Source organism: Pelophylax lessonae (genome assembly GCF_965119305.1).
Source record: "Pelophylax lessonae genome assembly, chromosome: 8".
NCBI classification, from domain to species: Eukaryota; Metazoa; Chordata; class Amphibia; order Anura; family Ranidae; genus Pelophylax; species Pelophylax lessonae.
This window is the reverse complement of record NC_138775.1, coordinates 31,390,968-31,407,730: the sequence shown is the minus strand read 5'-3', so window position 1 is coordinate 31,407,730 and position 16,763 is coordinate 31,390,968. Positions and strand designations below refer to the sequence as shown.

The 16,763-nt window shown below is 43.1% G+C and overlaps 1 protein-coding gene across 3 annotated transcripts in view; it reads right to left on the bottom strand.

The window, feature by feature from the left end:
- The window catches only part of PLXNA1 (plexin A1), a 531,430-nt gene that overhangs the window by 94,317 nt on the left and 420,350 nt on the right, over window positions 1-16,763 (bottom strand). For all 3 annotated transcript variants that reach the window (XM_082265085.1, XM_082265087.1, XM_082265086.1), the window contains exons 11-12: window positions 11,856-11,952; window positions 10,946-11,136 (exon numbers count right to left, since the gene is read on the bottom strand). In XM_082265085.1, coding sequence (XP_082121211.1) covers window positions 10,946-11,136; window positions 11,856-11,952 — 288 coding nt within the window. The remainder of the gene's footprint in view (window positions 1-10,945; window positions 11,137-11,855; window positions 11,953-16,763) is intronic.

Genomic DNA, 16,763 nt, shown 5'->3' with positions numbered 1-16,763 from the left:
GCTTTCTTTTGGTGGTATTTGATCATCACTGGGTTTTTTATTCTCTTGCGATATAAACGGAATAAAAAAAAAAAAAATTATAATATATATATATATATATATATATATATATATATATATATATATATATATATAACACACACATATATAGATATAGATACAGTATATTTATATGCACACTTTTTTTACTTTCTACTGTAAATTAGATCCAATAAAAAAAAAAAAAATCAAATTTCTTAATAAATTTCAGCTAAAATGTGCTCTGCAACATGTCTTTGGTGAAAAAAAAAAAAACAATAAGTGATTGCTTTGCGTGAAAGTTATAGTGCTTACAAGCTATGCTATATATACACTGGAAATGTATTTATTTTTTTCACTAGTAATGGTGATGATCAGCGACTTCTATTGGGACTGCGATAGTGCAGCTTTGTAGGGAAAAATGGCACATTGCTGCTGTCTGTAGAGCTCTGCGTTGTTTACCTACACAGGGCTCTCTTCTGTCATTCACTCAGCCGATCAGCGGCTTCCGGCCATAAATTATTGGCCAGGACCCGCTGATCGGCTTGTGCTGTAGTGAATGACAGCACAGCCGGGGCTGCAATGGGAACACTCATGCGGGTTCGTTCCTTTGCCAGGCTATGTGCCCATTGACACACACTGTGCGGTTCGCCCCCACCCCCCTCTCTCTCCTCTCTGTTCAATGAGGAGAGAGAGATCCAAGAGAGCTGCTGTTTTTGTACACATCGCTGGATTGAGATTGAGGTCAGGTAAGTATTTGGGGGGCTGGGGGCAACTGCATGCAGGTGGTTTTTTACCTTAACCTTTACCTTCTCAAGGGCTGTGTCTGACAGCAGCTGAAGCCAAGAGTCTGCTGCTGTGTCTGCGCAAATGAGGAGGGAGAGAGCTGGAAGAGCCGCTGCTCGTGTGCACATCACTGGATCAAGATCAGGTAAGTATTTAGGGGGGCGCTTGCAAAAGGTTTTTACCTTAATGCATTCTATGCATATAGTCTAACTGGACAGCTTGGCTTGTTACAAGAAGTGGAACAGACTTACTTGGAGGATCAACAGGTCATAAAACTTTGTTACAGGAGGGAACCAGGAAAAGGAAGACTGCTGAGTTATTGCTAGAGACAGGCTGCATAATATATGTGATTTTTGGTTTTAATTTTGCACTGTTCATGGCAGGGACTTTGCAAACAGATGTTTTTATTTTAATAAACTCTGAATTTTCAATTTCTGAGGAGCACTTTGCACAAGATAGTCCTGAATGTTTACATCTCCTGCACCTCGCCCATACGATTGTCTCTCTCCATGGAAGGTAAGACTGTGCTGCCTGATGAGATCCATTAAGCACGATTATTTTCAATAAGGCGGACAGGTGTGCGGTGACAAAAGCAGCATTATGACTGATGAGCGATTGGGATGGTGGCCCGCCAACGCCAATAACAAGCTAATTACGGGAAATTTCACAGCAGAGCTGGCTTGCCTCCGGAGCGGGCCATCGCTCGTCACACACCTGCGGGCACTAAATGGGATGAATGAGCCTGGGTGCCCGCCTGCACAATCTCATTCTGGGGAATTATGGGTCTCGTTACTGATTTGCCGCTGGGAGACAGGAAGAGGAAGAGCAATTTACGAGGGGACAGCTTTAATTAAGTTTACTTTTTTCTTTTCCTAAAACTTTCTCCGGGAGACCTGCCAAGTTTACACAGAGTGTATTTGTGTCACTGTGATGACAATTAGAGCGGTACTAAAATATAAGAGCCACAAAATTTGTTTGCTGTCTGCAGGCCTCAGTTATATTGCTATGAAAGGAAGCCTGTACTGGAAGCAATGTGGAGCCCATTGCTGGACACCTTCTAAAAATGCTATATGCCTGGCTACAAACAGACATGGAGTCCAGTGTAAGCATGCAGAATAAGAAAATCCATCTCCAGGAAATGAGGCTCCCCATGTCATCACCCTTCCTATCCATTCACAAGTTTTTTTTTAATCTGCAACTTTCAATAGCCTACAAATCTTACCCCCGCCCCCCCCCCCCCCCAAACAATGTAATTTCAGTTCCCAAATAGGGTACAGTTCTTTATGAATATCATATACCTTATAATCTGACACTAAGGCTGCATTCACACTTGAGCGTAGCGTTTTACCATGTTTTTTTTTACCGTGATTTTTACCGCGATTTTCAGGCGTTTTTCATTGACATCTATCAAAAACGCTGGTAGTCAGCCCAAAAAGAAGCTCATGTACTTTTTTCAGCTACAGGCGTTTTGCAAAACGCTCAGATGTGAACAGGGGCCATTTAAATGAATGGGGTTTTACTTGTTGGGCGTTTTGGAACGTTTTTTTTTTTTAGCGTTTTTGGAGCTGAAAATCACTCAAAACGCCCAGGTGTGAATGGAGCCTTACTCATAACTATTACCTGGTATAACCAATTTTATATTGGTGACACTAGCACTTGGTCACATACTGCATATTGAATAAAGTTAAAGGATTTTGTTTACATAATTAATAATTTCAATAAATAAATGTATTTAGATATCATATAATATGGTATTTAATAACTGCGTGAAATGATAACTGCATGAAATGATTTCCTATTGAATTCAATTTAAGATTGTATACAATAGATTATTGCCATTATGAACTAATATTGGATAAGGCTATGAATATAATACAAATGATATCATTTAATATAAAAGATTTAATTTATATGAATTAATTGCATTTAGATACCATTTAATGTGGTACACAAACTCTATGGTTACAAACTATATGGTAACTATGTGGTTACAAACTATATGTATTTATTTCCTATTCAATTCTATTTTATTGAAGAGTGTAATGAATAGGTTAAAGCCCAAAGTTTATGTACTTCTAAATATTAAATTAAATAATAGCATTAATATCAATAATAAGAAATTAAATGTCTTTAGACACTACTTTTTATGTTTTTACACACTACATGTATTTATTTCCTATTCAATTCTATTTTATTTAATACAATAAAATATAAATAAAGTATACAATAGATTCTTGTATATGAACTATTGGCATACCATATATAAGCTATATTAGTATTCTAAATTAATGCAGGATAGGAAAACCAATATAATACCAATGATATTATTAATATAAACAGGAGGATAAGTAAGATAAATGGGCCAATGATGCTTATAGTTTTACGTTTTTATGATTCTTTTTTTTTGAAGATATAAACCGGCGACCTTTTTTTTGCATATGAATTATTAATATACTTTATATGTAGGTCCATGTGTATTAGATTCTATATTTTCATGTAAATACATCTTGTCAGTAGCAGAGTGCTGTACATACATCTTACTTTAATCAAACTGATTTTATTTTATTCATTGGTAGTTTGTGAGAAGTTATTTTTTTTTATTATTATGATTTAGTATACGAGTAGCCTGGTAGTCAATAAATGTGTAGCCATAATTCTTGTGTAATATGCGAAGCAAAAGAATATAAAAATCTATTCACATGCAGCAGAAAATTGTAATGAGAGGTTATGTTTTTAATCTATATGTAGCATTACGATGTGTCCTTGTTTTATTATATATATACACACACACACACACATATATATATATATATATATATATATATATACACACACACACACACATACATATATATATATATATATATATATATACACATATACACACACACACACACACATATATATATATATATATATATATATATATATACACACACACACACACACACACACACATATATACACACACTCACTGGCCACTTAATTAGGTAGACCTTGTGAGTACCGGATTGGATTCCCCTTTTGCCTTCATTCTTTGTGGCATCGATTTATTCCTCAGAGATTTTGCTCCATAGTGACATGATAACATCACTCTGATAACATCACAGATCTGTCGGCTGCACATCCATGATGCCAATCTTCTATTCCACCACATCCCAAAGGTTCTCTATTGGATGAGATGTGGTGAGTGTGGTGTCCATTGGAGTACAGTGATCTCATTGTCATGGTGAAGAAACCAGTGGTGAGATGATTGGAGCTTTGTGACATGGTGCATTATCCTGCTGGAAGGAGCCATCAGAAGATGGGGACACTGTAGTCATAAAGGGATGGACATGGTCAGCAACAATACTCAGGTAGGCCGTGGGAGTTAAACAATGCTCAATTGGTACTAAGGGGCTCAAAGTGTGGCCCCTTAGTGTGCCAAGAAAATATCCCCCACATCATTAAACCACCATCCTGAACCATTGATACAAGGCAGGATGGATCCATGCTTTCATGTTGTTTATGCCTAATTCTGACCCCACCATGTCACAGCTGAACCCGAGACTCATCAGACCAGTCAACATTTTTTGAATCTTCTATTGTCCGATTTAGGTGAGCCTGTGTGAATTGCAACCTCAGTTTCCTGTTCTTAGCTGACAGGAGTGGCATCTGGTGTGGTCTTCTGCTGCTGCTGTAGGCCATCTACTTCAAGGTTCAATGTTGCGCATTCAGAAATGGTACTCTGCATACCTTGGTTGTAAGGAGTGCTTATTTGAGTTACTGTTGCCTTTCTATAATCTCTAACCAGTCTGGCCATTCTCCTCTGATCTCTGACATCCACAAGGCATTGTCCTCCACACAACTGCCGCTCACTGGATATTTTTCTTTTTTAGACCATTCTCTTTAAAACCGAGAGATGCTTGTGCATGAAAATCCCAGTAGATCGGCAGTTTTTTCAAAGTCACTTAAATCTCTTTTCTTCCCCATTCCGATGCTCGGTTTGAACTTGAGCAAGTTGTCTTCACCATGTCTAGATCCCTAAATGCATTGAGTTGCTGCCATGTGATTGGCTGATTAGCAATTTGTGTCACCAACCAATTGAATAGATGTACCTAATAAAGTGGCTGGTGAGTATGTGTCTTTATACATTATATTTTTCCATAGCCCTGCTGAAGGGAGATGGGTGAGCCCTCCTCGAAACAAGTTGGCTTTTCCTCTGACCTTCTGTCGTGTGTAAGAAAGATTTACTGGACCCTGGTGCTCTCTTTAGATTACCCTAGGGACCCAGGGGGGCTACCCCAGCTGACAGAGGGCTGCCTTTAAAATCTGGATTGAAAGTCTTACACCTCCTGCTTTGGGTCCAGCGCTGTACTAACACACTCGTTATCGAATGGCTGTGCTATCTGGCAGCATTTGCTGCACTACAAGAGTGGCTGGACAGACTTGCAAACATTTTGGCAGGTAGGACAGATAAAATAAGTATTAGGTTTTGGATATTAACTTATCTCCAATGAGGTTCCGCCTTTTAGGCAAGGGCCCAGCTTATTGTACGCTGCATGAGCATGGTGAAAATATCATATCAAAGTGGATAAAAAACTGGCTTAAATTTCCTGCTATAGAAGAGAAGAAAGAAATTGCCCCGCTTTTGACTTCTATAGCACTTAAGATGGTTGGCCCCAGTTTGTGAAGGGTGTGATGCACAGTGCACAGCGTCTACCTCCTCCTATCACCTAAGCCTCTATCTGTAGCACAGACAGAACTTGATACGCTGCGCTGCTCTCTCTTCTTCTTCTCCTCTAATTGGTTTCACAGGGGAACCTTTAAATAAAACAACAAACATCTCTTCTGAAAAATAGAAAATGCCCGGCGCTGTCAGATATGCACAAGCAGAGAGGTGAGGGGAAAGGATCACAGGGAGAAAGATCGCATTGATCTCCGCCTCGCTTGGTGTAAGCCGCCGATGTTTGCCGGCCGTCTCATCTCGGACTGGTCTGATTCATTCCCTCAGAAATATTACGGACGGTGGAGGCTGCCCGGGTCAGCAATTCCCAGAGGTGTCCATTACCGGGGTGAGATCACAAAGTACGGAGTTTATCAAGCCGCACGGCACACCAAGAGGAGACTTAAAAAGCAAGTCCAGGCTCGCATACATACATAATAGTAATTCCGTTATATATTCTTCCAAAAGTTACCGTAATTATGTTTCAGTTAGGCCATGAAGCACCTGATAATGGTATCAAATACCATAATTTTCCTTTACTGGTTCCAATCCATGAGAGCAAATATATGGGAGTATGCTGCCCTTGTGGTGCCAGGAAAACGGAAAATCTTATCAAATTTTTACCGCAATTTTCCTTTCCTGGGGCCAATCCATGGCAGCAAATTTATAGGAGTATGCTACCATCGTAGTGCCAGGAAAACAGGACATTTTATCAAATTTTTACCGCAATTTTCCTTTCTTGGGAGCAATCTATGGCAGCAAATTTATGGGAGTATGCTACCATCGTAGTGCCAGGAAAACTGAAATTTTTATCAAATTTTTACCACAATTTTCCTTTCCTGGGGCCAATCCATGGCAGCAAATTTATGGGAGTATGCTACCATCGTAGTGCCAGGAAAACTGAGAATTTTATCAAATTTTTACCGCAATTTTCCTTTCTTGGGGCCAATCTATGGCAGCAAATTTATAGGAGTATGCTACCATCGTGGTGCCAGGAAAACTGAAAATTTTATAAAATTTTTACCCCAATTTTCCTTTCCTGAGGCCAGTCCATGGCACCAAACATGGTAATATATTGTCATGTTGGTGCCAGAAAAATGAACCAGATACTTACCTTAATTTTCTTTCCTGGCAACAATCCATGGTGGCATATTACCACACGTAGTATACATGGCAGCATATCCCATCCTCCTCCCTACCCTGCCTAAAAAAATAAATAAGGTTCTGTATACTTACCTATTTCTACTCTAGTCCGGTCATGCGATTCAGCAGCCCCGGTTCTCTCATGTAAGAGCGCTCGACAACGGCTGTAAAAATTCCTGGAGCCATGATGTCACCTATAGGCTCCCATGGCCCATCCAATGTTAGCGCTTTGATTACCAGTGCAGAGCCCCCCCCCCCCCCGTCAGGAGAGCCGCAGATTGGCTCTCCTCTACTCGTGCCTGTCATGCACGAATTAAGGAAAGCCGATCAACGGCTCTTCCTGTGTACTATGTGACCAGCTGTGATTGGACACAGCTGGTCACATGGTAAAGAGCCTACGTCAGTACCGAGATCGGAGTTGCGGTGTGTCAGAGTGACACGCCGCATCACCGATCGCCGCTCTGTCCGGTCAGGATAATGCAACCACCTTCCCGCCATCAATCGCCTATAGGGCGGGCATGAAGTGGTTAAAGTGTTACTAGACCCAGGACTCTGCATTCACTATGCAGTGCCTAGAAAAAGTATTCATACCCCTTGAAATTTCCACATTTTGTCATGTTACAACCAAAAACATAAATGTATTTTTATTGGGATTTTATTTGATGGACCAACACAAAGTAGCACATAATTGTGAAGTGGAAGGAAAATGAAAAATTGATTTTAACATTTTTCAGAAATAAATATGTGAAAAGTGTGGCGTGCATTTGTATTCAGCCGTCCTGAGTCAATACTTTGTAGAACCACCTTTCTCTGCAATTACAGCTGCAAGTATTTTTGGGGATGTTTTTACCAGCTTTACACATCTAGAGAGGGACATTTTTGCCCATTCTTCTCTGCAAAATAGCTCAAGCTCTGTCAGATTGGATGGAGAATGTCTGTGAACAGCAATTTTCAAGTCTTGCCACAGATTCTCAATTGGATTTAGGTCTGGAGTTTGAGACATTCTAACACATGAATATGCTTTGTTTTAAACCATTGCATTGTAGCACTGGCTGTATGTTTAGGGTCGTTGTCCTGCTGGAAGGTGAACCTCCGTCACAGTCTCAAGTCTTTTGCAGACCAACAGGATTTCTTCTAAGATTTTTCTTCTTTCCCTGTATTTGACTCCATCCATCTTCCCATCAACTCTGACCAGCTTCCCTGTCCTTGCTGAAGAAAAGCATCCCCCCAACATGATGCTGTCACCACCATGAGCTGAGCAGCCCTGTGTGAATCTATGGACACACACAGCCCGGTTCTAAAGTGAGCCCACACCTCTGCCTCTTTACTAAGTGGTTTGGCTATGGTGGCAGACATGGAAAAAGAGGAGCCAAGAGCACCAGTGGAGGACCCCAGAAAAGGAGGATGGGGGCACTCCGTGCAATACCAGGGCACACAGCAGCTAAGTATAACATGTTTTTTTATTTTAGGTAAAACAAAGCAAGCCTTTAGAATCACTTTAAGACTTTTCTCACACTTTAATTGGCTTTAGGCACAGTGACGTCAGAGTGTGGTCCTTTCTTCTTTTTCAGTTGGATACGCGCTGCTTACACAGATAATCTGTTTGGTGCGATTACCCGATTCATATTTAAGTCCGACACTCAGGTCAAAGAATTGTGTTTCTGACACGGATACACCAACAAATGATGTGTTCGCAAATACACGGTTTTATCGACCAGCAGCTGGCCAGTGTAAATAGGAGCAGCGCCGGGGCCATTCGTATCCCGCTTTATATACACCTAGGGAATTCGTTTTAGCGTGACCCGCTGACTGCGGACAAACAGAAAAGTGTAATTCAGCGAAAGATAACCGACATCAAATAACACGCATCAGTCACTTTGTGGTCCCCGAACAGCCGAGGCTACGAAATGGGAGTCCGTAACAGGCACTGTGGGAGCACTGGGCAAATATGAGATGTACTCCGGATCCCTAAGAAAAGGTTTTTATACATATACTTTTATACTATATTGTAATTATTAAACATTACAGAAGAGACCTGCAGTTTTAGGTGGCGCGTCCTGCAGATTATATGTTTACACGCTATCACTGATTAGGCTTTTTATTCCTGAGGCCCTGTTCACATATCTCGTAGCAGAAAAGAGCGTTCCCACTCGTGATTTTCAATGCATCATTTTGCATGTCGCACACAGGGTAACTTATTTACTTCAATGGGCAGCCCTTTGCACGTTTGTTGCCCAAAATAATTCCCTGCTCCTTTTTGGGCGACACACTTCGCTCGATTTTTAAATAAGCAATTTGGCGCGACTGTCTAAACGCATCATATTTGAGGTGCCATTTGGAACCCAAAACACGTGTTGCGCTTTTGCCGCAAGATTTTAACCCCCTTACTCCTGTAAATGACTTGTTCTGCAAAACAATGTCTGATTTAAAGTGGATCTTCACTGAAAAGTGAAGCTGCTGCTTATTCTTCCTCCCCACCCCCACCATTTTTAGATTTTTTTTTTTTTTTACAGGGTGCTGTACCTTTTTTGACAAGTATCTGCTCCACTTCTCAATTCTAACTTAGGCTAGAAAGGCGTGCACTTAGCCACGCCCCGTGCCCATGCCCGCCAACCTGTAGCCTTCTAGGATGTGTGACGCGTGATCTCGCGCATGCCCAGTGTAAAGAAGTCACGGTCTGCTACCATATCCAAGATGGTGGCGCCAAAAAGAAGATGGGGTGCGGGAAGACAGCACTGGTAAGTCCCTGATTTTTAAAAGTCAGAAGCTACAGTATTTAAAGTCCCTCTACAAGGCTGCTGAAAACAACAAAAAAAAAAACCTAGTGTGCAATTTATCTAATAGATCTTTACAACAGCTTTTGATTTTAACACACAAATTACAGGTAAAAAAAAAAAAATGGGTGCGATGGGAGGAAGGATATTGTAGGACTGTTTTACCCATCATCTTTTCCCAGGGGGTCTCCACAGCCAACTTTATAATTGCGAATGCATGATGTTCCAAATATGGGGAGGTACTACCCAGGGCCAGTGTTACCACTAGGCAAACTAGGCAGCCCGCCTAGGGCACACTGCCACCTAGGGCGCAGCCATGGCCAGTGCCACATTCTTCTATCACCTCCTCATCCAAGGTCGATGTCACCTCTAGAGAGGGGGGTAGTGTGTACAGAATGGGGGTGTAGGGTTAAAGGAGGCAGTGTGTATAGGAAGGGGGGGTGTAGGGTTAAAGGGGGGCAGTGTGTATAGGAAGGGGTTGTAGGATTAAAATGGGTGCAGCATTAAAGGGGTGCAGTGTGTGCAGGAAGAGGGTGTAGCGTTAAAGAGGGGCAGTGTGTGCAGGAAGGGGGGACAGGGTGTACAGGAAGAGAGGTGTAGAATTAAAGGGGGCAGTGTATACAGGAAGGGAAGTGTAGGGTTCAAAGGGGGGGGGGCATTATGTGCAGGAAAGAGGGGGAATGTGTACAGTTTTTTTTTTTTTTCTTTTTTTTGCAAGTAGCTGGTCTTGCCTAGGGCGCAAAATAGTCTAGCCCTGGTACTACCCTGACTGAAGGCAGAAGGTGTAAGGCAGAGGCAGTAATCTCACCATAGCAGCTCCCAAGATACACAGGCAGCCATCAAAAGATCAGGACTGATGGGACTGACTCTTGAGCCAAGCTAAATTTCTCATCATCTCATCCACCCAATGTTATTTTGGCTGTGGAGCATTGAGTTAGTATGTTCTTATGTGGATTTCCTTAGGGTAGTCTGATCTCAAACTACACTCCAAAAACAGAGGCTCCTGTCTAAACTGGCCCTAGTATGTGTGTATGTATATATATATATATATATATATATATATATATATATATATATATATGTGAGCTAGGGACCTTAGATCAGCCTTTCTCAACCTTTTCAACACAGAGGAACCCGTAAAATAATTTCCAGGTCTCAGGGAACCCCGGCTAAAAATGACCACATTACTGCTCATGATACATTCGTGTGATGGTCAGTGGGATGAATGCTCCTTACACTTGTGGACACTGGGAGAATTACCTTCTTCCAGATAGCTAAAAAGATCAATCGTGTCAGTGGAACTTATCTGAAGGGCAGAAACTGCCATTGCTTAAGGAACCCCTAGCAACCTATGGAGGAACCCTGGTTGAGAACCACTGCCTTAGACTGTTCTCTCATTGAGGTCAGGGACTGACGCCAATGCACAGTATATAAAGTGCTGCGTACATTGATGGTGCTATATAAATACCTGTAACAAATACATGAAAATAAAGTAAACACAATATCTCCTGTCCCTCACCTTGGTGATCTTGGGGTCGGTGCACCGGCTCTGCGGCGTGCTGACGTGCATCCATGGGCTCTCGTACATGGGGCAGTTCTGGCGCAGGGTGCACTTCTTCTCGCTGACGCACCAGCCGCACTCGAAGTGCGGATCGGATTTCAGACACAGTCCGCAGCTCTCCCGCAGGGCTGAGCACTTGTACAGGTGGGCTGTGCAACAAACCAGACAGTCAATAGTTGTTTGTGCGGAGCACATTAATTAATAACACGCCTGTGCTAATTAGCAATGCATTACAAACACCAGGCTGCGGTACGCAAGATAAAATCCAATAGCTCAAAACGCCGGAAGGGAGAGCGGCAAAGACGATTGGTTACCACATGTCGGACCTCATGAATCACAGTGTCTAAAAGAGAACCTGTCTGTGTTACTCACCGGGACCAAAGTCTGCTGCCAAGACAGGCAATTGGAAAATTCCAGAGGTTTCTATGAGCAACAGCAGTGCCAGGTTCGATCCGCTCCCAGAGCAAGCATGTGGAATGGCGCCCCCCTCCCCCTTCTCCTAATACATGCCGTAGAATGGGTGTACCACCCTAAGCCTATTCTCTGACTCCTTGCCCTGGTTGCCCATGGCTGGCATGGAGTGTGCACTACACATGCCTGGTGTGTTTTCCGCAATGGGATGGAGAGTGCGCATGTTGGAGAACAGTGTGACAGAAAAGCAGACATGAAACTGTAGCCTTCTGGTTATCAGCCACTGATATGGATCTTGTGTGCAGTGATTGGGTGCCCATCTGCCTCTTACTGATGAGCCCTGGGTGGCTGCCCCTCCTGCCCACACCCCCCTGTCCCAGCCTTAAGCAACAGAAATTGATTTTTTTTTTACACCCCAATATATGAAGATGAATGCATAAGCTTGAACGTTTCTCACCTTGTATGTTCTGAGGATTGTCAATGACAAAATGGCCGTTCCAGACCACAGATAGATTGACAGGCAGGTCGCTGACGTCATTCCCTTCGTAGTTATACTGCAAGACAAAAGCAACCACAAAGCAATAAGCAAGAGGGGAACAAAAATCCAAACATTCATATAAAACAGGATAAACCTTACATTTACCAAAAAAATACTTTTACAACGTTTTGTGTTTGAAGTAGAACTAAAGCCAAAACTTTATTTTTATTTCTTTATAGAGTAAGGGATTTTTTTTTCCCCATCAGTGTCCCATTGGGTTTTTCCTTCACTTTCTTAAATCAGGGTCCCCAACAGAGTCCCCCCTTACATCAGGATCCCCAAAAGAGCCCCCCTTACATCAGGATCCCCAACAGAGTCCCCCCTTACATCAGGATCCCCAACAGAGTCTCCCCCTTACATCAGGATCCCCAACAGAGTCTCCCCCTTACATCAGGATCCCCAACAGAGTCTCCCCCTTACATCAGGATCCCCAACAGAGTCTCCCCCTTACATCAGGATCCCCAACAGAGTCTCCCCCTTATATCAGGATCCCCAACAGAGTCTCCCCCTTATATCAGGATCCCCAACAGAGTCTCCCCCTTATATCAGGATCCCCAACAGAGTCTCCCCCTTATATCAGGATCCCCAACAGAGTCTCCCCCTTATATCAGGATCCCCAACAGAGTCTCCCCCTTATATCAGGATCCCCAACAGAGTCTCCCCCTTATATCAGGATCCCCAACAGAGTCTCCCCCTTATATCAGGATCCCCAACAGAGTCTCCCCCTTATATCAGGATCCCCAACAGAGTCTCCCCCTTATATCAGGGTCCCCAACAGAGTACCCCCTTACATCAGGGTCGCCAAGAGAATCCCCCCTTACATCAGAAGTGGACACTACAGGCAGTGCTTACTGTCCGCTGTCCTTAAAGGGTAAGTTTACCTTTACAAAAAAATTAAAAATGCAAATTTTTTGAAGGTAAAAAAATATGCATTTATTATGTTTTTGTTATAGATCTGTAAAGCATTGCACCCACAATCTGCAGACTGTGTATCTATCTGGCCATACCTCTGATATCACTAGGCTGTTACACTGTGACAGGAAGACTCAATGGACTACCACAGCGCTCAAAAGCGCCATAGTAGTTCATTGAGAACTGCAGGCTGACAGCAGCAAAGGCTGTCGGGACCTTGTAGTTTTCCCATTCCTAGAATACTGCGAATGGATAAAGTGGCTGGGGGGAGATCCCCCGCTAACTGTCAGAATGGGGAATCGGGGGCCAGTGCATCTGTAACATGTTGCACCCTGAATATGGGTGTAACCTGTCACAAAAGTTGAACTTATCTTTTAATTCTCTATCTGTGCACATTGAGGATACACCACTGACCCTAACTGTGGGCCAAATAAAGTCTTGTAGGGGGCAGATGTGGGCTTTAGGCCATAGTTTTGAGACCCCTGCTGGAGGTGATCCCCTATTGGTACACTGTCTGCATTCGGGGCCATGCACCCGCTCTTGCGCGGCTATGTGTCTGTGCATCCACCTCTATGGGCTGCCTGCACACAGCTTGAGGCAAATGCAGGCACCAAAGCAAACACCTCCTGCAAGCAGTACAGGTGCAAAGTGCCCATCTGAACAAGGCCTTATCCAAAACAGTACAACATTTTGGCCAGAGATTTGCTGTGAAAACCAACAGAACCAAATTCTATGATTTTAACTTATTGGACACATTAAAATCGGTAGTTTCACCTTTTCCCATTCATCCAAGGCATCCCTTTAACAGGGTCTTTACCCTGGGGGGCAAGAAGGATTGGTCAATCACAGTGGTCACATGATTGGGAACTGGTGCCACCAGCTATCAATCATGAGCAGTCTTTGACAGCTTCGTCAATGCACTGGAAGTGCGCTCCAAGCACAGAAAGCTCTGCCACTCATGGACGCATATGTACGTCCTGTGGGTGTCGAGGTCCACCCTGTTTGCTACCGCATATATGCGTTACCTGTGTGGCAAGATGTTAAGTGACTCAATGTAAGTACTAGAAAATCACATTAATATAAAAGTTAAAGTGTTACTAAACCCAGGAGCCTGCACTCACTATATCTGGTCTCCCACAGTACACAGAACATGGAAATGCAACTATTTCAGTAAATATAAACTGCTATATACCTTTTCTTATCAGCAGTATATAGCAGTCTTGTGACTTCTATCAGTATCTGAAAAAAGCTTGTAGGAGTTTTCATTCTCCTCTGACTGTCCTATGAGGATGCAAGACCCCTGACCCTCTGTCTGGACAGTGCTGATTGGCCCTGTGCTGATCACATGCACAAAAAGAAATACACAGCAAACTGAGCATGTGCAGCTTATCCCCAAGGCTCTGTCTTACCAGGAGATGGTTTGGGGACAGTTGAAGGGAAGAATCAGAGAAGACAGGATCAAACAGCCTTTTTTACACAATGCGGAGGATTAAACCCTTAGGTTCCACCGTGCGTATAACAAGCATGCTTTACTGCATATTCAGACTGATTTTATGGTTGTGGGTTTAGTAACACTAAGCTTGCAGTTCTCAAGCCCAACCAAGTGCTAAGATCACATGATCTTGGCCGGTAGGAGCACTATGGCTGTTTAAAGTCATTAGAGATTGCAGAAAATCAGACAGACTTTGTCCGGTAGACTTGCAGGGAGACTGGGGATTTGCAAAGCACAACTATAGAGAAGGAAGCAAAGTTTATGTATGTAATGAGCCAATAATGGCGCTTTTCCACTGCATGGAACGGAACGGTTCGGCTCGCTTTTGTGCTTTTCCACTGCTGGTACCGCATGGTATAGTGTCGGAACGGTTCAGTACGGTACGGCGGCGCTTTTCCACTGCATGGAACCGAACGGTACGGCTCTGAAAAAACAGTACCTACTCGATTGTGGTTCCAACAGGTACCATAACTGGTACCATATCCCACAATCCTTTGCATGCAGTCACTTCTAGCCAATTATTGGTCAGAGAATCACACCCACCCCGTTGTTATCCCATCCACTTAACTTTAGTACTACTTTAGTGGAAAAGCAAACCATACCGTACCGTACCGAACCGTTCCAACACCGTACCATGCGGTACCAGCAGTGGAAAAGCAAACCGGGCCAAGCAGGGCCGAGTAGAGCCGAGCCGGTACTTGCAGTGGAAAAGTGCCATAAGACTCCCCATCGGGTACAATTATCATTACTAAAACAGGCAAAAGCAAGAAGGTCTCACGGGTGCCTGGGGCCATACAAAGTAAAATTCAGGTGCATTTCCTGGCTCGGAAACCTTAGGTGCTGCATACAACCGCCCCAAAGAAATGTCTGTATGCATGTATATGCTGGTATTTGGTAATTTGGGGCATGCGTATGAACATTCGCCCCTGTATGCAGACGGTTTGCTGTCCAGGGTCATATGACCATACGCAACACCATTATCTTTACTAAGCTGATCTCTTTACAGTGTTTATCTAACAAGCTATAGGACCCTTTTTCAAGCTAATCCCATTTCTAATCCCATTTTTCTAGGGAGAACAGATGATGAATACAGACACCCTAGGTATTAGTTAAAATGATGCGCACTTCGACAAATATAAATTGCTAGGCTTTATACGGTATGACATCACTTCAGATACAGCGAGATACCAACGACCCCTGACCCTTCCACCACTTATTCATGACAAACCTCTTAAAAAGGGCTCTGATTATTAGTCCTGTTATGCTGGATGATTCAACATGGAACATACGGCATTCTGGGGCCGTAATGACAATACAGAGAATATGCGCCCCCCCCCCCCCCCCCCACTCCAATCTCAACCTAAAGTGTCACAGCACGGAGATAAACGGCCTGTTGTATTTACAGCACTGAAATGGCTTCAAATGCTGACTGACAGCTACAAATGAAAATTAAACATCCAAAGGAGACGAAGATAGAAGATAAAAGGGTGAGAGGGGAAGTAATGACTTCAATAGTCACCCAGCAGGAGTCGGGGACTATTTTATGTAAAATGGAGACATAACACAACCCAGTAATGATTGCAGAAAAAAAAATGTCATCCTTTCTGTGAGCAAAAGATTTCCTTGATGTTCCAGCACTAAGATATTCCTATTAGGCGTAAAGCTTTCCTTGCTCTTCTCCTGCATGAGCTGTGCTGCCATCCAATGTGGTTGACAGATGGACACAGATACATAATATGTAAGAAGCCCGATCCTGCAGAGGATTCTAGCAGCTTTCCGACAGTAAAACGTATATAAATGTGTTACGGTGTATCTATAGCCACTATTTTTAGGTTTTGGATAGAGTAGGGTATGGATAAAAGCTTCTGTTGGATTTTATTTTTTACTGCCCTGTGCCTCATTAAAGAAGAATTCCAAGTATGGATATTTTTAGTTACATTCATTCAGCTTGGAGCAATGTAACTAAGTATATACAAAACCTGTGGGATCCTCTAGAGCAGGGATCTCCAAATCTAAACCAAAGGGGCAGTTTACTGTCCTTCAGACTTTAGAAGGACCGGACTAGGGCCAGTGGGAGTAAACAATGCCTTATTTCTGATGTCAGTGGGTGGAATAGTGCCCCATTGTTGATGTCAGTGGGTGGAATAGTGCCCCACCGTTGGTGTCAGTGGGTGGAATAGTGCCCCATCGTTGGTGTCAGTGGGTGGAATAGTGCCCCATTGTTGATGTCAGTGGGTGGAATAGTGCCCCATTGTTGATGTGAGTGGGGTGGAATAGTGCCCCATTGTTGATGTCAGTGGGTGGAATAGTGCCCCATTGTTGATGTCAGTGGGTGGAATAGTGCCCCATTGTGGATGTCAGTGGGTGGAATAGTGTCCCATTGTTGATGTCAGTGGGTGGAATAGTGTCCCATTGTTGATGTC